Genomic DNA, 25,874 nt, shown 5'->3' with positions numbered 1-25,874 from the left:
TAAACATAATGGATTTTGTTCCAAGTATATTGCATCTACATAGCTAGACAAAGCATTTTAAGCTGATTGGCTAGGATATAGGCTTGGGGACTTTCCAGTTCCCCAGTGTTCTAGGAGAAAGGAACATAGCAGGATGTTGTGGTCTTAACTCTAATAGAACATGCATTTATCTTTAATTCACAGAACATGCATTTTTTTCATGTATTGTTTTATTCTTAGCAGGAAGTATTGAACTGTATTCTACCCTGGTTTCAGGCACATAGGGCAGAGACAGACGGATCTCTGTGAGTTCAAGACCAACCTGGTTTACATAGTGAGTTGCATGCCAGCCAGGGCTGTTACACAGAGAAACCCTGTCTCAAAATCATCATCATCATCCTCTTTCAAAGTTAGAAAGTAGTACCCCTCAGGCTGGAGATATTTCTAAAATGTGGATTCTGAGTTAGTAGGCCTGATATGGGACCTGAGACTCTGTTGCTAATGTCTTCTGTGTTACTGATGCTAATGGTCCAAGGATCACACTTAAAACAGCAAGGTTATACTAGTTTTTTTTTAAAATTAAGTTTAAAACAAAAGAAGGATGCACATTTAAGTCTTTTTAAAATGGTAGAGAAAATGAGTCTGATTATTCTTTTTTCTTTGAAATCTCATTCTATATAGTTCGTCCCACTAATTCAAATGTGAGTCCTGCTATTTCCATCCATGAGATTGGTGCTGTTGGAGCAACAAAAACAGAACGAACTGGAATAATGCAGTTAAAAAGTGAGATAAAGCAGGTAAGATATAATCTGAAAAACTACTGAGGTAGTCATAATTAATAAACATTCCTAGCTGGACATGAAGTGCATGCCTGTAACCCCACACACAGGGGTTAGAAATTGGAGGATCGAGAGACTGATAACATTACCAGCCTCAAATACAAAGCAAGATGGAGGCCAGTCTAGAATACTGGAAATGCTGTTCAAAACCAAAATCAAACCCAAAACATCCTTTTGGAATCAGACTTTGTTAGCATAATTTGTTTATTTTTGTATCCTGAGTATAATTTGAACCTTTTTTTTTTTTCAGGTGGAGTTTCGTAGACTATCCATCTCAACTGAGAGTCAGGTGAAACAAGAGATATTTATTAGCATTAACTGGCCTTAAAACATTTTAGAATCAGCCGTTGTTGCACTAATTTATTTTGTTTCATGTTCTGAATGTAACTTGAACTGTTTGTTTTTCAGATGGAATTTCGCAGACTGTCTATCTCAGCTGAGAGTCAGGTGAAACAACAGAGACTTCTTAAAACATATTTTAACCAGCTTTTAATTCCATATGGCATGCATGATCTCAGGAGATTTCCACAAATAGTTAAAAAAAAACAAAACATGGCATCTCCCTCACAACAACTGTTTGTAGATAGCGTCCCCTTTTCTGTATCAAATGACTTAATTTTAGGAGGAAGGTAGCTGGGACAGATAACAAGAAACTGATGTCCTGAGTTCCCTTATTACAACTAATGTGCAGTTTATAATGGATTTTCTTTATAAAAGTACATAGACTGCTTTTAAGAATAGTTAACTGGAGAGAAGGCTCGGCATTCAAGAGCACTGGCTGCTCTTGCAGACAACCTGGTTTTCTTTCCCAGCACCCACATGGCGGCTCACAACAGTTTGTAACCCCAGTTCCAGGAGACGTGATACTATCTTCTGGCCTCTGTGGGTACTGCATGCATATGTACACAGATATACATGCAGGCAAAACACCCATACACATAAAAGAAAAATACATAAATCTCAAAAAATGATGGGGGCTGGATCAGGCGGTTAAGAGTACTCGCTGCCTTTCTGGAGGACGCAGGTTCAGCTCTCAGCACATACGTGGTTGCTCACGTCTATCCTTAACTGTAGTCCCAGGGTGTCGGATGTCCTCTTTGGGCTCCATGAGCAGCAGGCACACACATGGTGGATGTAAGTACGTGCAGGCCAAACATGCACGCACATGAACTTTAGCCCATGGCAGTTCAGTGTCCAAGTGGGTTACATAGTAATGGGAAGAGGGACTGCCTCTGACATAATCTGATTGGCCTGCTCTTTGATCACCTCTCCCTGAAGGGGGAGCGGCCTTACCAGGCCACAGAAGATGACAATGCAGCCACTCCTGATGTGATCTGATAGACTAAGATCAGAAGGAAGGAGAAGGGGACCTCCCCTATCAGTGGACTTGGGGAGGGGCATGCATGCAGAAAGGGGAGGGAGGATGGGACCGGGAGGAGAGGAGGGAGGGGCTTATGAGGGGATACAAAATGAATAAAGTGTAATTAATAAAAAATTTTTAAAAAAGAAGTAAATAACCCGTGATTAATATTAAAAAATAAAAATTATTAAAAAAATGTATTAGTCTTACGAAAATTAAAAGAAAGAATAGGTGCAAGAGAGAACAGCAGATTAGGTGAAGGTTTTGTTTTTTTTTTTTAATCCTTTTTGGGGGGGGTTCACATGCACATGCACCACAAAAATAAATGACAGAATGTTTTATTAGATTTTTTTTCCTCGAAATTAGACTTCATTATTGCTATGAGAGAGATGTGTGAATGCTACTGCGTATAGGAAGAGGAGGGGCACATAAATAGGGCTAAGACAACAGGAGTCACTAAACAATAAATTAGAGCCTCTTTCTACTACAGGTAACAATGAATGACTTATTGTATTATTACACAGAGTGCTTAATATCTTTTTAAAACGGTGGGGAATCATTTGGTTTTACGATCTCTAAATCGAGAGGGTGCTTATTCCATCCCTTCTAAATGCACTTCTTTGTTATTGTTTGAGAATTTCACATATCCATATAATACATTTTGATCAAAGTTAGTCCTCAATTATTTCCCCACATTGTCCAGTCCTCCTTTCCACTTCTCCCACAACCTCACGTACTCTTTTTGTCAAACCCATGGACTTCACTTAGTGATACCTGCATGTGTTTGGGTGTAGTGCTCTCTACAAAAGCATGAGAAGCCTGTTAGGGGCCTCATCTCTGACCAGAACTGACTCTCCCTCCCACAGCAGCCATCAGCTCCCAATAGCTCCTCCCTATCCATGTTTAGATTTTGGCTGACTTGGTCTTGGGCACGATATGAGCTCATGTGTGCAACAACCATGCCGTTTCTGGAAGACACTTTCCAGAGTGGTCCTCTTTATATTTTTCCACTCTCTCTGCTGCAGTGATCCCTGAGACTTGATGAGGTGTGATGCTAGGGCTGAGCACTTCACAGTGTCTTAGTCTCTGCATGTTGGCCAGTCGTGGCTTTTGAAATTAGCTACCATCTACCGCAGGAAGATGCTTCTTGCACTAATCTTAGTATGAAGATAAGTACTTAAGGGGCAGTCCGATACTGTGACCATTTAGAAGAACAATAGTAGCAAGTTCTCACTTAGGGTCTATGACCTAAAGACTATACTTACAGAGATAATTTCTAGAGTTATTACTAGCTCTTTGTAAGAAAGGCTTAAAACCCCTCCCACTTTCAATGTACAATTATAAGCTTACAGCATTAAAGCATCATGGAGAGAAGAGGCAAAATGGAGGTTTTGTTTCTTTACAAAGAAGCTCTGAGCCCCACAAGGAAGCCAACAGAGCTAAAAATTCTGAGCCCAGGGGATCCTGCAGAGACTGATGCATCAACCAAAGACCAAGCATGGAGAGGACCTAGACCTCCTGCTCAGATGTGGTCAATGGGCAGTTCAGTCTCCATGTGGGTTCCCAAGTAAGGGGATCAGGGGCTGCCTCTATCATGAACTCAGTTGACTGTTCTTTGATCACTCACCCCTGATGATGCAGCCTTGCCAGGCCACAGAGGAAGAGGATCCAGGCAGTCCTGATGAGACCTGACAAGCTATGGGCAGATGGCTAAGGAGAACTCTCCCTTTCAATAGACTAGGGAAAGGGGATGAGGGGGGAGGAGGGTGAGACTGGGAAGATTTGAAGGAGGGTGCTTCATTTGGGATATATAATGAATAAATTGTGAAGAAAAAAATAAAATTAAAATGGGGGACTCTGAAACCATTTAGGAGAATAAGTCAGTTCTTGAAAGCAGATTTTGAAGGCAATTTGATTGAGTACTTTCCTTAAATGTACTTTGGTGTTCATATTTTATGCAAGAGGAAGATTGGAAGAAGATGGATCTGGCCCAATGGTTAAGAGCACTGGCTGCTCATCCAGAGAACTGGGTTGGATTTCCAGTCCCAGGGGATCTGTTACCCTTTTCTGGCCTCCATGTATACTGCACACATGCGGGGCACAGTTGTTACATGTTAATTATCTGAACATTTGTTCTATTTGAAACTGGAAAGAACAACTTCATTAATGTGGTTGGTGTACAATGTTTGTTTTAGTTGAGAGTGACAGGCTAACTGCATTATAGTTTTTTGATTTGTTTTGTTTTGTTGCAACAAGATCTCTTTGTGTAGCCTTGGCTGTCCTGGAATTCACTCTGTAGACTAGGCTGGCCTCTGCCTCCTGAGTGCTGGGATTGAAGGCATGTACCATCACACCCAGCTTACATTATAGTATCTTTAGACATCATGCATTACTTACAAGTTCTTTATATGATTGGAACTCAGAGTCTATGTTGCCAGCTAGAGGAATAAGATGGTTAAACTTGACCTTTCCAGCTACTTGAGGTTTTTCTCCTAAATATTCAGTACCTTTAAGTCTTCCAAGGAACCCAAAAGGGTAGGGCTATAATTTAGAGGAGAAGTAGCCTAGATTGTTATTACTTTCTTATTTTATAACATTGTTTTTCATCCTTACGTACCTGTATGGTATTTTATATTGTTCTCTGCTACTAACCAGTACTCTAATTACTAGGCAAAGATATTTCAGGGTAGTTTTTAATTTATTTTATCCTTTGCCGTGACATTAGAGTAAACTTATGTCATTGCCTTTTAATGATAACATGCTTGCTAATTACTTAAATGGTCTGTACTTTAATAGTACTAATAGCTTTTTAACACACATAATGGTTGTCTTATCTCATCTCTTTCAAAATTTTATTTTCTCAATTTCTTTTATAGAGTAATGGTGGTCATCCCTCAGGTATAGATTTGATGTCACCGTCCTTTCTGGTAATTCATCTTGCGTTGTCTCATATTTCATTCTCAAGTGTTTTGATATAATGTTATATGATCATAATATTTGACTATATACAAATACACACACACACACACACACACAAATTGGGGTCTGCATTCTATACCCATCACAACTATCGATAACTTTTAGGTACTCCTGTGGTATCCATTTATGCACATAAAATAAACCTAAAACTAAAAAGCTAACTAAATAAAGACAAATTGATCCAGAACTAACATGACTATAAAGCAAGTTCATACAAAAGGGAAAGGTGTGTTTCTTTTCTAATAAGATAGGAAAGGGAGTTAAACTTCAATCTCTTTTATTTCAGAAAAAAATCAATTTCATGAGTATTTGTTATGTAAACATTTATTCTTTGAACTATTGCAAGTGTGCATCACTGTGCATCAGACAGTGGACTAGACAGCATGGACACAAGGAATTGTTTTGAAAAGCCAAATTTTGATCTATATCCTAGCGATACTGAAATCACAAAGACTGAGCTAAGCCCCAGCAATCTGTTCTAATAAACTCTTCAGGGAATTCTGATGTCCTTTTAAATTTAAAGGCTACTTTGTTGTAGCTGGTCCTCTGAGAAGTAATTCAGTTAATAAATGTGATCTAAATGCAGACTTAATGTCATGCATGGAAGAAACAACATTGAAAAAAAATGGAAATGGCCTAATGAAGCTCACAATTTAGGAAGATTCTTTTCTAACTACATTTACTGAACTCATTTAATAGTTGAAGTGGTACACTATCAAAGGCTTTCAAGATTCCTATAACTTCCCTTTCTCAATCTAGATGCTTTGATTTCTTTTCTTTTGGGGGGGAAGTGGTTTTTTTGTTTTTTGTTTTTTCGAGACAGGGTTTCTCTGTGTGGCCTTGGCTGTCCTGGAATTTGCTTTGAGGACCAGGCTGGCCTCCCTCAAACTCACAAAGGTCCACCTTCCTCTGCCTCCCTGAGTGCTGGGGTTACAGATGTGCACCACCACACACAGCTATTTCTTTACTTTTTTGTTTCTTGTTTTTGTTTTGTTGGTTTTTCCAATACAGGATCTCACTATGTAGCTGTGGCTGTCCTGGAACTCATTATGTAGACCAACCTGGCTTTAAACTCACAGAGATTTCTCTCCTTCTGCCTCCAGAATGCTGGAATTAAAGGCATTCACCACTACACACAGCTATTTTTATCTTTGTTTATAGTATCCTGACTAAAATCTCCAGTATAATGTTAAATAGAAGTGAAATTGAGGATCCTTATCATGTTCTGATTGTAAGGGTGGAAACTGCCATTCTTTGTTCCCTAAGCATCTTTACAGGGAAAAAAGACAACTTTTCTTAATTGAGGGAATTCTATCCATTTTGTTCCTAACTTACTGAGTATTTTTATTAATCATGAAATCATATTGAATTTTGTTAAAGGTTTTTAGCCTTTCTTCTGTAGATGTAACATATTATACTAGTTGATGTTTATATATTTTAAATAATTTTAAAGTATTTTTATTTTTTTTTAAATTATCCATATATTCACATGAGTACAGTGCTCTTGGAGGCCAGAGGCATCAGATCCCCTGTGGCTGAAATTGAAGGTGATTATGAGCCACCTGAAATGGGTGCTGGGAATTGTACTCCACTCCTCAGGAAGAGAAGTACACACTCCTAAGGACTAAGCCATAACTCCAGCCTTTATACCTAGGCTTATTTTCCATTCTGTTTATTTGTTCTCGGTTTTTTGAGACAGGTTTTTTTTTTCCTGTGTAATCCTAGATGTCCTGAAACTCGCTCTGTAGACCAGGCTAGCCCTGAACCCAGAGAATTGTCTGCCTCTGCCTCCAGAATGCTGGGATTGAAGCATATGCCACCACTGCCAGGCTTGTATTTAAGTATTTTGAAAACCTTGAATAGCTAGGGTAAATTGCACTTAATCATAGTATGTAATCCAGTGAATTAATTTTGTTGAAGAATTTTGCATATTCGTAAAAAGCATTTTACTTCAATTTTCTTGTAATATCTTTTTCTGGCTTTGGTTTGCTGGAGAGCTCATAGAATGGGATCTCATACAACAGGAAATGTTCCCTCTTTTCTGTTTTTGGAAGAGTTTATGAAGAAATAGTGTTAATTAATCTTTAAATCTTTTGTGAAATTAACCAATGATGATCCATCTGTGCTTGGGCAAGTCCCTTTAATTTATCAAGGCTGTAATATTTTGAATGAGATAGACTCATATTTTTGAATACTTGGTTCCCAGTTAATGAAATTGTTTGGGAAGGATTAGGAGATGTGACCTTGTCGAAGGAGGTGTGTCATTAAGGATGCAGCTCTGAGGTTTCAAAAGACTCATGCTGTTGAATATTTATTTATTTATTGGGGGCTTGTCTATGACCCAGCTAGCTCCCAAATAATTGAGACAAAAAAATAAACACATCGATTTCTTTAAACAGCCTTAAGCACAGTAACTGGACAGATACAATTTAATTTTCTAAGCTAGTCTGACTACCTCCCAGCTACACGCCCCAAATTACTTGCCAGTATGTCCATCCTGTCTGGGCTGGATCTGCTCTATCAGGCCATGTTCTTTCTCTCCATGTTCATTCTTCTTCCCCTCTTCTCATGGCTTCAAGGTCTCTACCTTAGACCCAAAGCCAGGGAATGTATGTTCTGCCTACCTCTAGTCTGCCCTGTAATTGGCTGTCAGCAACTACATTAACCAATCAGAGATAATTGGGGAGCAAAGTTTACATCACAAAGACTGGTAAGTGAGAATGGACCTGTCTGAATTGCAACCAGATCTTGAGGGCCAGTGCTTAGCATTTGTATACATAGCATTACACCAACCACCAACAGACTCATGCCATTTTCAGTGTGGACTCTGTTTCCTGCTTCCATAAGCCCAATGAAATGCTTTTTATTAGAAGTTGACACACTCATGGTATTCTACCACAGTAATAGAAAAGTGTTCAGAGTCATGAGAGTGACTAACAAAAAGCATAGAATGGCTAGAAGTTAAACAGATAAAGCCACATAAGCGGACAGTTTGGAATGTCCTGTGTGGTTGGCATTTTATGGGTGTTATTCTGAATCACTAGAGTGCCTTATAAAGTAAGTTCCCCAAGGAATAGCACGTCAGTTACTTATCCGCTATCAAATGGTCAGCCTTGAAAATGCACATACAATTAACATTATCCAGCACTCAGGGAGGCAGAGGCAGAAGGATCTCTATGAGTTCAAGGTCAGCCTTGTCTACAAAGCAAGTGCAGGACAGGCAAGGCTACCCTGTCTCGAAAAACCAAAATAAAAAGATGTATATTTATACATATGTATATATGTATAGAAGAAAATTAATGGAAAAGAGGGCATGAATTTGAAAAAAAAAAGCAAGAAGTGATATATGGGAGAGTTAGGAGAGAGGAAATGGAGAAATGAATTATACTATAATCTCAACAAATAGGAGGTAATGTTTAAATGATTATACAAAGTTACCGCATTTCAAGCTGCACAGAGTTTGACTAGCTTTACCGCCATGCCACTGTTTTCTTCACTTTCCATTAATATGTGCTTTCCCTTTCTATAGGGTATTTGCTACTCAATGTGCGATACATTGTTTATAATTTTTACATTTTGAAGTTAAAATAAGCAGTGTTATGATACCTGACCACAGGGGCAGAGATCACTTTTGATTTACATTCTTTTCTTTTCTCAAGTCCCCTGCAGCCTGTATTGCTGCAAGTACTGGATCCTTTCCGACCGTGTGTGGTCAACAGACATCTAAAGATAGCCGTCAAGGTCAGTGGCAACGCCGGAGAAGACTGGATGGAGCACTAAATAGAGTTCCAATCGGATTTTATCAAAAAGTATGGAAAATTTTGCAAAAAGTGAGTATAATACAGGGCTGTTATTCATTTTCCTTTTGAAATTCTGAGTCTGTCTAGGTAACATGTGACCATAATCATAACATGACTGTAATTATACAATGATAATGCTCAGGTAAAGTGTAGACTAAGCACAAAACAATTGACTTATGACATGAATCGTTTACTTTATTCTTTATTGTTCCAATGGAGTTGTTTCTAAATAAGATTTTATTTTATATTTATTTCTTCCTTTCTTTTGTTTTCTCATTTCATTAAGTTATTTCCTTTGCAATCCCATCACAGTGCCCCCTTCCCCCTCTCCTCCCAGTCCCTCCCTCTTACCTCTCCTCTCCTCCCCCTTTCATCTCTCTCTTTCTCCTCAGAGAAGGGGAGGCTTCTCACGGATATCAGCCTGTCTCGGTATATCTAGTTGAGGTAGGACTAGACACGTTGTTCAGGTTCCATATCCCCTGTTGCTAAGAGTCGTCGCTAGGGTTGCCCTCATAGATTTCTGAGGATTTCCCTTGTCCTAGGTTTCTGGCTTATCCCAGAGCCGCTCTCCACCACTGACTTCAGTTGTTTCCCAGATCTCTCCCTCAGTCCTCCCTGAACTAGAGCCCTCCTGTTCTCCCCCCAACCCTTCTCCTACCCAGTTCCCTCCTTCCATCGACCTCCTATGCCTTTTCTATTTCCCTTTTCTGAGTGAGATTTAAGCATCCTCCCTTGGGACCTCTTTGTTAGTTGGCTTCTTTGGCTCTGTGGACTGTAACATGGTTATCCTGAATTATTCTATTTATTTATTTATTTATTTATCTATTTGCTTATTTATTTATTTATATTTTTATTTTTTAAATTCTTTATTAATTACACTTTATTCACTTTGTATCCCCCCTATGGTTCACTCCCTCCTCCCGTCCCAATCCCTCCCTTCCTCCCCCCTTTTCAAGCATGCCTCTCCCCAAGTCCACTGATGGAGGAGGTCTTCTTTTGCTTCCTTCTGATCCTAGTCAATTGGGTCTCATTAGGAGTGGCTGCATTGTCTTCTTCCGTGGCCTGGTAAGGCTGCTCCCCCATCAGGGGGAGGGAGGTAATGAAAGAGCAGGCCAATCAGTTCATGTCAGAGACAGTCCCTGTTCCTATTACCATGGAACCCCCTTGAACCCTGAACTGCCATGGCCTACATCTGTGCAGGGGTCTTAGGTTACTCAGCAATAAAAAAACAAGGAAATCATGAAATTTGCAGGTAAATGGTGGGATCTGGAAAAGATCATCCTGAGTGAGCTATCCCAGAAGCAGAAAGACGCACACGGTATATACTCACTCATATAGATATATAATATAGGATAAACCTACTAAAATCTGTACACCTAAAGAAACTAATCAAGAGGGAGGACTCTTGCTAAAATGTTCAATTCCTATCCAGAAAGTCAAAGAGGATGAACATCAGAAGAAGGAGAAAAGAGGGAACAACTCAGGAGCCTGACACAGAAGACCTCTGAAAGGCTCCGCCCTGCAGACTGTCAAAGCAGATGCTGAGACTTATGGCCAACCTTTGGGCAGAGTGTAGGGAACCTTATGAAAGAAGTGGGAAACAGTAAGATCTGGAGAGGACAGGAACTCCACAAGGAGAGCAACAGAACCAAAAAATCTGAGCACAGGGGTCTTTCCTGAGACTGATACTCCAACCAAGGTTATCCTGAATTTTATGGCTAATATCCACTTGTGAGTGAGTACATATCATGTATGTCTTTGTGAGTCTGCATTACCTCGGGTGATCTTTTCTAGTTTCATCCATTTGTCAGCAAATTTCATGATTTCCTTATTTTTAATTGCTGAATAGTATTCAATTATGTAAATGTACCATGTTTTCTTTATCCATTCTTCAGTTGAGGGACATCTAGGTTGTTTCCAGATTCTGGCTATTAAGACTAAAGCTGCAATGAACATAGTTAAGTAAATATCCTTGTAGTATGGTGGAGTATCTTTTGGTTATAGGCCCAGGAGTGGTATAGCTGGGTCTTGAGATAGAGCTTTTCCCAATTTTCTAAGAAAGCACTAAATTGACTTCCAAAATGCTTATACAGTTGTGCACTTTCTCCACGTTCTTGCCAGGCTGTGCTTTCACTTAACTTTTTGATCTTTGCCATGGTGACAGATGTGAGATGGAATCTCAGAGTCGTTCTGGTTTGCATTTTCCTGATGACTAAGGACGTTGACCATTTCTTTAAGGGCTTCTTGATCATTCGAGAGTCCTCTGTTGAGAATTTTCTGTTTAGCTCTCCCCCATTTTTTTGAATTGGGTTTTTTAGTTGGTGTCTAATTTCTTAGGTTCTTTATATATTTTGTATATTAGCCCTCTGTCAGATGTAAGGTTGTGAAGATATTTTCCCATTCTGTTGGCTGCCATTTTGGCCTATTGATGGTATCCTTTGCCTTACACATGCTTTTCAGTTTCATGAAGTCTCATTTATTAATTGTTGATCTTAGTACCTGAGCTATTGGTGTGCTCTTCAGGAGATTATCGCCTGTGCCAATGCGTTCAAAGCTTTTCCCCACTTTCTCTTCTTTTAGATTTAGTGTATCCAGTTTTATGTTGAGGTCTTTGATCCACTTGGACTTGAGTTTTGTGCAGGGTGGTAATTATGGATCTATTTGCATTCTTTTAAATTCTGACATCCAGTTAAACCAGCACCATTTGTTGAAGATGCTTTCTTTTTTTTCACTGTATGGTTTTGGTTTCTTTGTCAAAAATCAAGTGACCATAGGTGTGTGGGTTTATTTCTGGGTCTTCTATTCAATTCCATGGATCAACCTGTCTGTTTTTGTTTGTTTGTTTGTTTTGTTTTTTTTTTTTTGTTTTGTTTTCGTTTTGTTTTGTTTTGCCAATACCATGCGGTTTTTATTCAGGGATGGAAATACTTCCAGAAGTTCTTTTAATATACAAGATTGTTTTAGCTATCATGGGTTTTTTGTTTGTTTGTTTGTTTGTTTTGTTTTGTTTTTCTATATGAAATTGAGTATTGTTCTTTCAAGGTCTGTAAAGAATTGTGTTGGAGTTTTTAATGGAACTTCGTTGAATCTGTAGATTACTTTTAATAATGTGGCCATTTTTACTGTGTTGATCCTACTGATCCAGGAGCATGAGAGCTCTTTCCATCTTCAGATAGGTTCTTGAAATTCTTTCTTAAGAGACTTGAAGTTCTTGTCATACAGGTCTTTCACTTGTTTGGTTAGAATTATAACACGATATATTATTTGTGGCTATTGTGAAGAGTGTTATTTCCCTAATTTCTTTATTAGCCTGTTAATCACTTGTATAAATGAGGGCTACTATTTTTTTGTTCGTGTTGTTGTTGTTTAGTTTAGTTTTGTTTTAGTTAATTTTTTTTTTTATCCAGACACTTTGCTGAAGTTGTTTTCTGCGATAGGAGTTCTCTGGTATAATTTTGGTGGTCACTTATGTATACTATCATATCATCTGTGAATAATGATATTTTGACTCCTTCCTTTCCAATTTTTATCCTCTTGATCTACTGTAGTTGTCTTATTGCTCTAGCTAGAACTTCAAATAGTATATTGAATAGATACAGAGAGTGTGTGTAGCCTTGTGTTTTCCCTAGAGAGTGTGTGTAGCCTTGTGTTTTCCCTGGTTTTAGTAGAACTTTTTAAGTTTCTCTCCATTTAATTTAATTTTTGGCTATAGGCTTCCTGTATATTGCCTTTATTGTGTTTAGGTATGTGCCTTGTATCCAGGATTTTTCCAAGACTTTTACCATGATGGGGTTTTGGATTTTGTCAAAGGGTTTTTCAGTATCTAATAAGATGATCATATGGGGTTTTTTCTTTAAGTTTGTTTATATGATGGATTATATTGATGGATTTTCATATGTTGAACCATCCCCGCTTCCCTGGGATGAAGCCTGCTTGATTATGGTGGGTGATGTTTTTGATGTGTTCTTTGATTTTATTTGCTAGTATTTTTGCATCAGTGTACATAAGAGAAATTGGTCTAAAATTTTCTTTTTGTTGAGTCTTTGTGTGGTTTTAGGTATCAGGGTAACTGTAGCCTCATAGAATGAATTTGGCAATGTTCCTTTTGTTTCTATTTTGTGGGACAGTTTGTTATATTGATGTTAGGTTTTGGTTTTGTTGGTTTGGTTTGGTTAGGAGAATTTTAATGAATACTTCTATTTTCTTAGGGGTTATGGGTCTATTTTAATTGATATTGATTTAATGTTGGTAAGTAGTATCTATCAAGAAAATTTTACTCAGAACTTTTTTTACTCAGAACTTCCAATTTTGTGGAGTACAGGTATTTAAGTAAGACCAATTAATTCTTTGGATTTCTTCAGTGTCTCTTGTAATGTCTCCCTTTTCAGTTCTGATTTTGCTAATTTGGATACTGTCTCTACATTGTAGTTAGTTTGGCTAAGGGCTTATATATCTTTTTTATTTTTCTCAATGAACCAGTTCTTGGTTTTGTTGATTCTTTGTATTGTTCTCTTTATTTATAATTTATTGATTTCAGTCCTGAATTTGATTATTTCCTGTCATCTACTCCTCCTGGGTGTGTTTGTATCTTTTTGTTCTAAAGCAGTCAGGTGTGTTTTTAAATTGATAGTTTGAAATCTCTCCAATTTTTATATGAAGACACTTAGTGTTATGAACTTTTCTCTTAGAACTGTTTTCATTGTGTCTAATAAGTTTGGGTATGTTGTACATTCATTTTCACTGAATTGTAGAGACTCTTTAATTTCTTTCTTGTCCCAGTGGTCATTGAGTAGAGAGTTGTTCAGTTTCCATGAGTTTGTAGGCTTTCTCTTATTTCTATTGATGTTGATTTCCAGCTTTAATCCATGGTAGTTTGATAAGATATGAGGGGTTCTTTAATTTTTTTTTAATCTTTTGAGACTTGCTTTGTCATCAACTATGTCAATTTTGAAGAAGATTCTGTGAGGTGCTGAGAAGAAGGTAAATTCTTTTGTGTTTGAGTGAAATGTTCTGTAGATATCTGTTAGGTCCATTTGATTCATAATATTTATTAGTTTCATTGTTTTTTGTTTGTTTCCTGTCTCAATGACCTGTCCATTGGTAAGAATAGGGTGTTAAAGTCTCCCACTATATGTGTTCAGTGCAATGTGTAATTTAAGTTTAGTAATGTTTTTTTTATGAATGTGAGTATCCTTGCATTTGAGGCATAGGTATTCAGCATTGAGATGTCATCTTGATGGATTTTTTTCTTTAATGAGTATGAAGTGTCCTTCTCCATTTAATTTTAGTTGAAAGTATGTTTTATTAGGTATTAGAATAGCTACTCTAGCTTATTTCTTGGGTCCATTTGCTTGGAAAGCCTTTTTCCAGTCCTTTACTCTAAGGTAATGTCTATCTTTGTCTCTGAGGTGTGTTTCTTGTGTGCAGCAAAATGATGGATCATTTATTCTATTAGCTTATGTCTTTATTGGAGAATTGAGACCATTGATGTTAGTGACCAATGACTGTTAATTCCTGTTATTTTGGTGATGGTCATGGTGTTGGGGTGTGTGTGTGTGTGTGTGTGTGTGTGTGTGTGTGTGTGTGTGTGTGTGTGTTTCCCTTGTTTTGTTTCAGCTGGTGTGTGATTATTTATCTCCTGTGTTTTCTTGGGTGTATTTAGCCTCCTTGGGTTGGAGTTTTTCTTCTAGTACGGTTTGTAGGGCTAGATTTTTGGATAAATATGTTGCAAGATATTTTATCCCATTGTGAACCCTGAGAATGTGAACTGTAAAATCCTGTTTCTGGTTGTGGAATGGCTCAGTACTAACACACACCTTTAACCCAAGAGCTTTCTGTAAACTAGTAAGAGCTTTACTTGTAAACAAGTACTTGTAGTTTTAGGTAAGCACTAGCACAAACCTTTAATTCAAGAGCCAAATAAAGTCAACCCTAGGTCAAAAAGTGGAGCAAGAAACTTGCTGACAGGGATTAAACAGAAATTAGAAGGGTTTTTAAGACAAATTGGAGGAGAAGGGGCTTTTGGCTTTATACTCATGGGCAGTCAACTAAACTAGCAAGATTTTGGCTTTTTGCTTTTGGCTTTTTTTTTTTTTTTTAGTACATGAGCTAAGTAGAAAGGCTTTTTTTTCTTTCTGGAATATCAGCTGAGTAGGAAAATCAGCTGGGTACTTTCTCTGCCTTTCTGAGCTAGTAGCTTTTCACTCTTAAATCTGGCTTCTCGTTCTTCATTGGCAAAATCAAATGATTGAGATTTTCATTCTTTCTAACAACATAGATATTGTTTAAATTTGGTTTTGTCATGGAATATCTTGTTTTTTCGTTTATGGTGATTGAAATTTTTGCTGGGTGTAGTAGTTTGGGCTGACACTCTTAGAGAGTGCAGGACATCTTCCCTGGCCCTTCTGGCTTTTAGAGTATCTGTTGAGAAGTCAGGTGTAATTGTAATAGGTCCACCTTTATATGAGACTTACCCTTTTTCCCTTTCAGCTTTTACTGTTCATTCTTTGTTCTGTATGATTAGTGCTTGGTTATTATATGCTATGGGGACTTTCTTCTCTGGTCCAATCTGCTTTGTGTTCGGTAAGCTTCTTCTGTGTTTATAAGCATATCTTCCTTTAGGTTGGTAAAATTTTCTTCTATGATTTTGTTGAAAATATTTTTCAGGCCTAGCTGGGAATATTCTTCTTTTATTCCTATTATGCTTAGGTTTCATCTTTTCATAGTGTCCCAAATTTCTTGGATGTTTACTCTCAGGAAATTTTTAGATTTAACATTTTCCTTGACCCACGTACCAGTTTCTTCAATTGTATTTTCTACATCTGAGTTTCTCTGCTCCATCTTTTGTATTCTGTTGGTGATGCTTCTGTAGTTCCTGTTCTCTTCCATAGCTTTTCTGTCTGCAGAATTCCCTCATTTTGTGTTTTCTTTATTTATTCTATTTCCAGTTTCAGGTCTTGAACAGCTTTATTCATTCTCTTCACCTATTTGATTGTATTCTTCTGTATTTCTTTGCGGGATTTATTCATTTCTTCTTTAAAGGCCTCTGTCATTTTTATAAGATTGGATTTAAGGTCATCTTCTTGTGCTACAGCTGTGTTACGATATCCAAGGCTTGGTTTAGTAACGTAGCTGGGTTCTGATAGGACCAGATTGCCCTGGCTCTTGTTGATTGTATTCCTAAACTGCCCTTTAGCCATCTAGTTGCCCTCATGACAGCTGGTCATCAGAGATGGAAGCAGAGGAGCAGCTGTGGTTTACTTTAGGGGTACTTGGCAGGCAGAGGACTGGTGGGGAGAAAGTCTCACCTGGTTGTTCCTGGGACTGACAGGCCTCCTCGGGAAGGCAGACATAGCCCTGGCCAATAGGATGGAGCTCACTACTGCTTGTTGTGACCTAGGAGTGTCCAGGCACGCAGCGTTGGGGGGAAGGAAGTAACTTCGATGTTCCTGGGGCCTAAAGAACCTCTTAGGGAAGGCAGGTCTCCTGGGAAAGGCAGACAGAGACCATGGCCTAGAGGATGGAACTGGATGTTCTCTAAATAAGATTTTAAAAACCATAACATCTCTGCCTTAGGCTTTAATTGATCATCGTGGGATATTGCAACACATTTGCAGCCAGTCAAAAATTTGACGCTTACTTTTTGGTATTTCGAGAGTGGAGATGTTATTTGCAGCTCTGTGCTATTCATATCCATATGTTACTACCATAAAACAAATCAAGTATGTGCGGAGTTTTCAGAGGCAGCTATTAACTGATGTTCTTTCTTAGATGAAAATCACTAAACAAATGGAAAGCTGCATAGGCTAAGATAATGCCAATAGTTTGAGAACACTCTTGTTTTAGTTATAGATGGATTTTTTTTGCTTTTATTTTATATGTATATGTTTGTGCACAAAGTTCCAGTAGAGGTAAAAAGATGGATCAGAGCTTTTGGAATTGGAATTATAGCTGATTAATTGTGAGTGCTGGAGACCAAACTTGGGTTTCCTGCAAGAATTTGAGCTCTTAATCTTTGAGCCATCTCTCCTCTGAATTTTTTGTTTGATTTGAAACAGGGTATTGTTATTATGTAAACTAACCTACAATTCAAGATCCTCCCACCTTAAACTCTTGGAATGCTAGAGTTGCTGGGAGCAATACCACAGCAGGCCTAAAAAAAACTCCTGGTGTGGTTAATATTTATTCTTATTTCTAAGGCCTATTTTACAAAAGACATGTAAGGGCATATCACACCATAATGTTGATGATGAGAGCCAGGAAGAGCATTAGGCTAATTGATTTTTCTCATTTATACAAATACACGCTTTTTGTTTTCTTCTGAGATATCTCCTGTATCTCAGGCTGGCCTCTTTGTAACCAAAGATGACCTTGAATTGATGCTTATGTCTCCTGGTTGTTTGGATTACAGGTGTGTACCATACACCCAGTTATGCCGTTTTGGGAATTGAGCCCAAGGCTTCATACATCTGAGGCATGCACTGTACCAACTGAGCTATGTCTCCATCTCATAGGTCTCATATACAGTCTCTTGAGTGTTTTTGTTTCATTTCATTTTCGAAGGACATGAGAAATATTTCATTCAGGACATCACAACCTTGACTTAGGTTTTTTTCTCCCTCTTATCACAGTAATCTTCCAGGGACACAGTCAGGCAAAATTTTATAAATAGTGAGACTTGATCCCTCAGATTATTTGCTCTGAGGATCTTCATTTTATAGATTGCTTAGTCTGCTTTGTTGCAGCTAATTATTGTAACACAGTAAGGACCAGTATGCATTTTATCTCTCCAGTTCCTCATGGATTATCACAATTCAACGTAATAGACATGTATTAGGTGCTCTGTCCAGTGTACCACATAGTAACTACAGAAAACATCTGTTCTTTGTCATCAAGGAGTTGAATCTGTGACTACCTTCTTTCAAAGCCACAGCTATACAAGGCCAAAATGATTTTTTTTAATTTCAAATGACTGAAGTTACTTTTTTTTTTAATTTTTTTTTTACACTTTATTCAATTTGTATCTCCCCATAAGCTCCTCCTCCTCCACTCCTGATCCCACCCTCTCTCCCCCGTCTTCACACATGCCCCTCCCCAAGTCCACTGATAGGGGAGGTCCTCCTTCCTTCTGATTTTAGTCTATCAGATCTCATCAGGAGTGGCTGCATTGTCATCTTCTGTGGCCTGGTAAGGCTGCTCCCCCCTCAGGGGGAGGTGATCAAAGAGCAGGCCTATCAGATTATGTCAGAGGCAATCCCTCTTCCCATTACTATGAAACCCACTTAGACACTAAACTTCCATGGATTACATCTGTGCAGGTGTTCTAGGTTATCTCCATGCATGGTACTTGGTTGGAGTATGGGTCTCTGGGAAGACCCCTGTGTTCAAATTTTCTGGTTCTGTTGCTCTCCTTGTGGGGTTCCTGTCCTCTCCAGATCTTACTATTTCCCACTTCTTACATAAGATTCCATGCACTCTGCCCAACAGTAGGCCATAAGTCTCAGCATCTGCTTTGATAGTCTGCAGGGCAGAGCCTTTCAGAGGCCCTCTGTGGCAGGTTCCTAGGTTGTTTCCTGTTTTCTTCTTCTTCTGATGTCCATCCTCTTTGCCTTTCAGGATGGGGATTGAGTGTTTTAGTCAGGGTCCTCTCTCTTGATTAATTTATTTAGAAATACAGAGTTTAGTAGGTCTATCCTGTAAGTCTATATGAGTGAGTATATACCGTGTGTGCCTTTCTGCTTCTGGGACAGCTCACTCAGGCTGAACCTTTCCAGGTCCCACCATTTACCTGCAAATTTCATGATTTCCTTATTTTTCATTGCAGAGTAATATTCCATTGTGTAGATGTACCACAATTTCTGCATCCATTCTTCAGTTGAGGGGCATCTGGGCTGTTTCCAGCTTCTGGCTATTACAAATAAGGCTGATACAAACATGGTTGAGCAAATGTCCTTATTGTGTACTTGAGTCTCTTTTGGGTATATGCCTAGGAGTGGTATGGCTGGATCTTGAGGAAGCGCTTTTCCTAGTTGTCTGAGAAAGCGCCAAATCGATTTCCAGAGTGGTTTGTACAAGTTTACATTCCCACCAGCAGTGGAGGAGGGTTCCCCTTTCTCCACAACCTCTCCAACATGATTTTTAAGGAAGATGACTAATCACAAGGCAGGCAAAATGGTTCTTGCCACCACATCTAACTACCTGAGTTCCATCCAGGGGTCCCACATGATGGAAAGCAAGAACTTACTCAAGCAAGTTGTCCTCCAACCTGTGTACATGGTTGTTGACTTGTGCCTGCTCTGACCACCACCACACACGAATAAGTGTTTTAAAAGGATGCTTAACCACAGGCCGTAGGAATAAAAAAACAAAGTCTGCCAGGGAAGAATGGGTATTTTTTTGGCAGAATCAAAATCTTGACTTGGGGTCTTAAAGAAAGAGGTGGAACACATGCCTTTCCAGATATGGCTCTAACAGTGATTTTTACATGTTTCAAACCTGTAATTGAATGTACAGAGATGACTTAGTAATTGGAATATGGCATGTCGTTTGCCTCCAGAGTCAGTAATCCTGCTGGTCATACGTGGTTGTTTTACATAGTGTTTTAGCCTCTTTAGCTACTAAAATAAGTGAATAATTTCCATTGATTTTTAATATTTATGTTGATATGCTAGAGAAAGGTGAAGAATTATTCATGTATCCATTGATCCAGGTGTAGTTCCCCACACTTGTACTTGAAAGCACTGAGGAAGTGGAAGCAGGACTTCCAGTGTTCAAGGTCAGCCTCAGCCACATAGTGAATTTGAGATCAGATTAAGTTACTTGTGATTATGTCTCAAATGATTACAGTGATGATGATACTAATATTTATCGAGCACCTACTGTGTACCAGGCTCACTTTTATGTGTTCCTGTTACAAAGACAAAATAGCCAACAATTTCTGTTCTTGTGGAACCTATATTACTTGCAGTACATAATAAACAGTAAATAATATATCTAAAATATTAAAATGTGATGGAAATAGGACAGGATGAGATTATTAATGAGGGACTCAATGGGAACAAGTAGGAATAGTGTGTGTTCATTAATGTATACTGTGACTCATTTTTTTTAGCTTAGGTCTCCTGAAGGCCTATTTAATTTCTTAAAAAGTGTGTGTGTGTGTGTGTGTGTGTGAGAGAGAGAGAGAGAGAGAGAAAGAGAGAGAGAGAGAGTATGTTCATGATGGTGGGGAACACATGCCATAGCATACTTGTGGAGTTTAGAGGACAACGTTGTGGAGTAGGTTCCCCTTTTCCTCCTTTACTTGGGATTATGTGAGTAAACTCATATTATTCGGCTTGCATGACCATTGGCAAGTACCTTTTTACCTGTCAAGCTGTCTTGCCAGCCTTTGAAGGACTCTTTCTGATTACTCTGGGATCTAGGTAGTCTGAATCTGGTGTTCAGTTTATCCCAGAAAAAAAAAATCTTCTCTGCTCACTCCAGTCCCCTAAGTGGACGACAAACTATAGTATTACCGTTCTGAATCTTGGCACTTAAAAATCATGAAGCCATGCTTGGGTATAGGGCCTCTAGCTGCTCTGTGAGGGGTCAGATAATAACTTGTGAAGCACACTTAAAAATATGAAACCTCTCCTTCTGGCGTTCCAGTTATTAGCTCATCTCTGGTAATAACAGGTTTTTCTATCTTTGCAGTGTCACGGGCTTTCTGTGGAAGGTTTTGTTCTTCCTTCTTCAACTACTAGGGAGGTAAGATTTTTGTCTTACATTTATTTGAAATGTAAAGCTTGCCATCTGAAATACTCGGTTTTCAATTATTGAATTGATGTTATTGAAACGAAATATATTATATTACACAATAATAATATGGTGCTGGGGAGTTGGCTCAGTCAGTAAATTTCTTTGCTCTGCAAGCGGGAGTACCTGGATTTGGATCCCCAGCACCCAAGTTGGCCATGGCTGTGCAAACCTGTAATGCCAGCAGGTAGATTCCAGGGGCTTGCCGCCCAACTAGTCTAGCTGAAATGGACTGTTGCAGATTTAGTGAGAGACCCTGTCTTAAAAAAAAAAAAGGGGGGGGGGGGGGGGAAAGAAAAACAAAAAAAAAAAAAAGGGGGGGGGGGGGGGGGGATAGAAAACCAATTAAGCAAAAGATATTGACAGGCAGTGGTGGCACAAACCTTTCATGCCAGTACTTCGGAAGCAGGTAGAGTTTGAAGCCACCCTAGTCTACAGAGCAAGTTCTTGGACAGCCAGGGATACACAGAGAAACCCTGTCTGGAAAAAAACAACACCTCAGACGTCAGCTTCTGGCTTCCACATGAGTCTATACAGAATATACACTCTCCACATGCACATCGTGCACGTGAGCAAGTATGTGTTGTGATAAGAATAGTTCTTTATAATAGTTGATTAAGTTATTTCTATATGAGACTAGGAGTTGGAGACAGCAACAGGGGTACAAGAGTAAGAGTGAACGGTTTCTGACCTTCTCCCATCTCTTTCACCCCGAACTTTCTTGAATAGGACACCTGTAGACCTCTGCTGATTTTGACTTCTAATTATACTTTAGAGTTACATGAACTCTCTTGTCCAGTGTAGTGAATTAGAGTTTCTAGAGAGGAAACCTGAGCATTTGTAATTTTTTAAATCTATACATAACCGTGGTTGGGAAACACTGCCGAAAACAATAGACACAAATTATCAGATGTTTTTGTTTTCCTTTTGTACTAACAAACTAGGACTAGTAGGTTTAGAGGGTATAAAATTCTCAAAAGCTGGACTTGTTGCAATATCAGCAGGATGTGCCAGTACTAAAAACTAATGAGTGTGATGTCTCAGACCCTTACTGTTGCGTAGGTGCCTTTTCTGTAGTACAGAATACCATGCTACCTGTGTATTTCAACAAGTACATTCTGTGCATTTGAACAGTGTTGGAATATTAATAGTAATAACATAAACCTAATACCTTTAAGAATCCTTCACATTATTTAATTTGGTTTTCTTCTTTCTTCTTTTTCTGTTGTTGTTTTGTTTTGTTTTTGTTTTTCAAGACAGAGTTTCTCTGAGTAACCTTGGCTGTCCTTTGTAGAACAGGCTGGCCTCAAACTCACAGATTGACTTGCCTCTGCCTCCCCTAGTGCTGGGATTACAGGCCTGTGCCACCTGCCCAGCTACTTTTTTTTTAAATTTGATTTTCAGCCCAACTTTGTAAGATACATAAGTAGAGACTGTTTTTCCCAGTTTATAAATAAGGAAACAAACTTAGAGATTGATTATCCAAGGTTATTTTACTGCTGTCACAAGTTTTGAACCCAAGTCTTTAGACTCCAAATCTACTTCTATAAAATCGATACAATTTTACCAAAAACATTTCTCAATCTACTTTTCTCCAAAATAAATGCATTTTTATAAAAATAAAATGTTTTTTTTCTTACACCTACCTCTAGCTCCCAAATAATGAAATGGAGACTTATTAAATTTATTAATAAGCTTCAAACACTATAGTAGGGCAGATACTCATCTATTCTAACCCATCTATGCTGGTCTGGACTATTTACCAGCCATGTGCCCCATTACCTGTCATCTAGTCTCACCTTGGCTGCTCCTACTCCATCTGTGTCCTTTTGGCAACTCTCTCATGGCAGCCTCCTCATGGCCACCTCCTCACTCCCTGGTGACCTTCTCTTCGACCCTTTTCTTGTCTCTCTGGGGACCCCTAACTGGTATTGGAAGTTTCACCTCAGCTCTTCTTTCTTCTGCCCAGCTATTGGATTTTCAGCTCTTTATTAACCAATCAGAGATGATGGAGAACAATTTTTACTCACAACATTGAAACAGTAGATTCTTTAGTAATAATGACAGTGCCCACATCTGGACTACAACCAGATCTCTGGGTATAGAAATCAGCATCTGAATCCACAGTGTATAAAACCATCCCTCAACACGCTTTAATATTTTTAATTTAGTTTATGAGTATGAATGTTTTGCCTGCGTGTATGTACACCACATGCATGCCTGGACCCTGTGGTAATCAGAAGAAGGGGTCATATCTCCTGGAAATGGAGTTGTGAATGGTTGCAAGCCACCATATGGGTGCTGGGAATTGAACCTAGGTACTCTGAAAGAGCAGACAGTGCTCTTAACCACTGAGCCATCTCTCTAGCCCTATAGCCACATTTCTTAAGATCTATTTTATTTTTAACAAGATGTAGCTACTTCACATGATTCTATTCATCATATATATTATTTCAAGTGTGACTTGAATGTTTTCTCTAATCAGGATCATAGATTTAATCTCATAAATGGCTTCATAAAGCCTCATGAAGTTGCTATAGCCTGTCATCATCTTTGCAATCATTGACATGTTTAGATTACTTCAAGTTTTGCATGTGTGGCTGATGGTACCATAAACATACACACAGAGCTTTTTCTTCTCTGCATTATTTTCTTAGGAAAGACTCCCAAAAATAAGATTTTGTTGTAAGAGGACATTTATACTTTTATGACTCTTGTTATGAATTGCCAGATTGCCTTCCAAAATAATTAAATTAATTTCTACCATTTCATTAAAGGGGCGGAATTCAGACTTGCAGTTGTAATCGGTTTTGCTATGTTTCAAAGGAAAGGATTGATGTTCTAAGGTGATGGGATCCTTGAAAGTGATTTTCTCTTTTTCTATCACAGATGACTCCAGGCGAGATTAAATTTTCAGTTCATGTGGAGTCTGTCTTGAACCGTGTACCTCAGCCAGAGTACCGCCAGCTTCTGGTTGAAGCCATTCTCGTTCTCACCATGCTGGCAGATATTGAAATTCATAGTATTGGAAGCATCATTGCTGTGGAAAAAATAGTCCATATTGCCAATGACTTGTTCCTTCAAGAACAGGTAGGTTGCCTAATGTGGTATACACCTGCAATCACAGCATCTGGGATTTTGGAGGTAGGAGGATGGGGAGTTCAAGGGCAACCTCAGCTATATAGTGAGTTCAAGACCAACTTGAGCTACCCAACACCAAAAACATATAACAGATATTTCTTTCTCTTAGCCACCATGAGAGAAGACTTTCTAAACAGTACTAGTTTTAAATGTTTTGGAATGTTAGTCCACATATCAGAAAATATGAGATGTAGCCCATGGTAGCTCAGTATCCAAGTGGGTTCCCTAGTAAGGGGAACAGGGACTGTCTCTGACATGAACTCAATGGCTGGCTCTTTGATCACCCCCCACCCCGAGGGAGGAGCAGCCTTGCTAGACCACAGAGGACACTGCAGCCAGTCCTGAAGAAACCTGATAAGCTAGGGTCAGATAGAAGGGGAGGAGGTCCTCCCCTATCAGTGGACTTAGGGGCAGGGAGGAGATGAGGGAGGGAGGGAGGGTGGGATTGAGAGGGAATGAGGCAGGGGGCTACAGCTGGGATACAAAGTGAATAAACTGTAACTAATATAAAAAATAAAAATAAAAAAAGAAAATACGATCGCTTTTAGGCATAGACTCTAGATTTGGAATGTCTAGACTTTTTGAATTAAGGTGGTTTCAAATAAAATTTGAAGCCTAAGTCAGTAGTATTAGAAGGTGGAGGTCCCAGTGTAGTCCCACTAGGGTTATCTTCAAGTGCTAACATTCTCTTTTATATACAAATGTGAATCATTTAATCAGTTATTAATTGATATTTTATTTCTAAAATGCTTTATAAAATTCTAAATAGTAGCCAGGCATGGTGGCACACACCTTTAATTCCAGCACTCAGAAGGAAGAGGCAGACGGATCTCTGTGAGTTTGAGGCCAGTCTGGTCTACAAAGTGAGTCCAGGACAGCTTGGGCTACACACAGAGAAACCCTGTCTCGGAAAAAAAAATCTAAATAGTAATTAAAATAATTTAGGGAGTCTAGTGTATAGAAATTCATATCCATCCTTCACAATCCTGATCCCCTTCTGGTTAAACAGCCAAGGAACTTGTGATGGGGAGGCTGCTCTGAGATACACTCATCGGAGTTTGACTTAGGAGGATTGGTAACTTTTCCTTTCCACTGTGTTTCCCCACCCTTTCAAACCAAATAGAAAACCCTCGGCGCAGATGATACCATGTTGGCAAAGGATCCTGCATCTGGCATCTGTACTCTTCTGTATGACAGTGCACCCAGTGGCAGATTTGGCACCATGACCTACCTTTCCAAGGCAGCTGCCACCTATGTGCAGGAGCTTCTGCCACACAGCCTCTGTACCATGCAGTGATGGACGTGGGTTGTGGCTGCTGGAATCCTTTCAATATTTGGTCCATCTTGGTTGATTGTGCATGGAACTGAAATGTTAATACCTGATCACACCCCCCCATGCCCATTTCCTGCCCCATCCCTCCCAGGAAGAGAGAACTTTGGTGAGAATCTCGTTACTTTGTAAGAACCCTTACCTGGAGACCTAGCTCTAGTGTGAAGGTTCAGCCAGGCCTACAATCACTGTCTCTCTTCTTTTATGATTCATAAAAGTCTGAATGTGTTTTTACTCAGTAGAGCTGCTACCAACTTAATTTTCTAACTCCTGTAGGGGAGCACGTTTTAGTAACTTAGTCCTGAAGCTTTGTTTTCTTATTTGAGATTAGTTAGTTTGTTTGTTTGCTTGGTTTTGTGTGTGTGTGTGTGTGTGTGTGTGTGTGTGTGTATGAGTGGCGGGTATTAATTGGGCCCATTATATTAAGAAAATAGATGCTAAGTTGGAGTTTATGCTACTGTAAATTGGAAATGTCTACTCTAAGTGCCTTTATTTAGGAAAAGCTGGTACCAGATTGTGGCTTTCATCTTTGCTCAAAAGTTGCTTTGCTCTGAGTGATGAAATGGTTTCTTTGTAGAAATACTGTCCTTTCTGTACCTGCCCACAATGCCTACCCTCCCTGTGGTGAAATATTAAAAACTTTAAGCTCA

The 25,874-nt window shown here is 38.9% G+C and overlaps 1 protein-coding gene across 1 annotated transcript in view; it reads left to right on the top strand.

Annotated features, from left to right (window-relative positions):
• Positions 1 to 25,874, top strand: part of Phka1 (phosphorylase kinase regulatory subunit alpha 1) — a gene marked incomplete in the record, with an annotated part of 135,532 nt that extends 109,658 nt beyond the window's left edge. The window contains 8 exon segments of the mRNA XM_055595737.1: positions 661 to 776; positions 1,069 to 1,107; positions 1,227 to 1,265; positions 5,055 to 5,105; positions 8,817 to 8,987; positions 20,652 to 20,705; positions 23,643 to 23,843; positions 25,018 to 25,874. Of these exon segments, the coding sequence (XP_055451712.1) occupies positions 661 to 776; positions 1,069 to 1,107; positions 1,227 to 1,265; positions 5,055 to 5,105; positions 8,817 to 8,987; positions 20,652 to 20,705; positions 23,643 to 23,843; positions 25,018 to 25,191 (845 nt within the window).

The sequence above is a fragment of the Psammomys obesus genome, unplaced genomic scaffold (genome assembly GCF_907164565.1).
Source record: "Psammomys obesus unplaced genomic scaffold, mPsaObe1.curated_primary_1811, whole genome shotgun sequence".
Taxonomy (NCBI): domain Eukaryota; kingdom Metazoa; phylum Chordata; class Mammalia; order Rodentia; family Muridae; genus Psammomys; species Psammomys obesus.
This window is presented reverse-complemented; position numbering and strand designations above follow the sequence as displayed.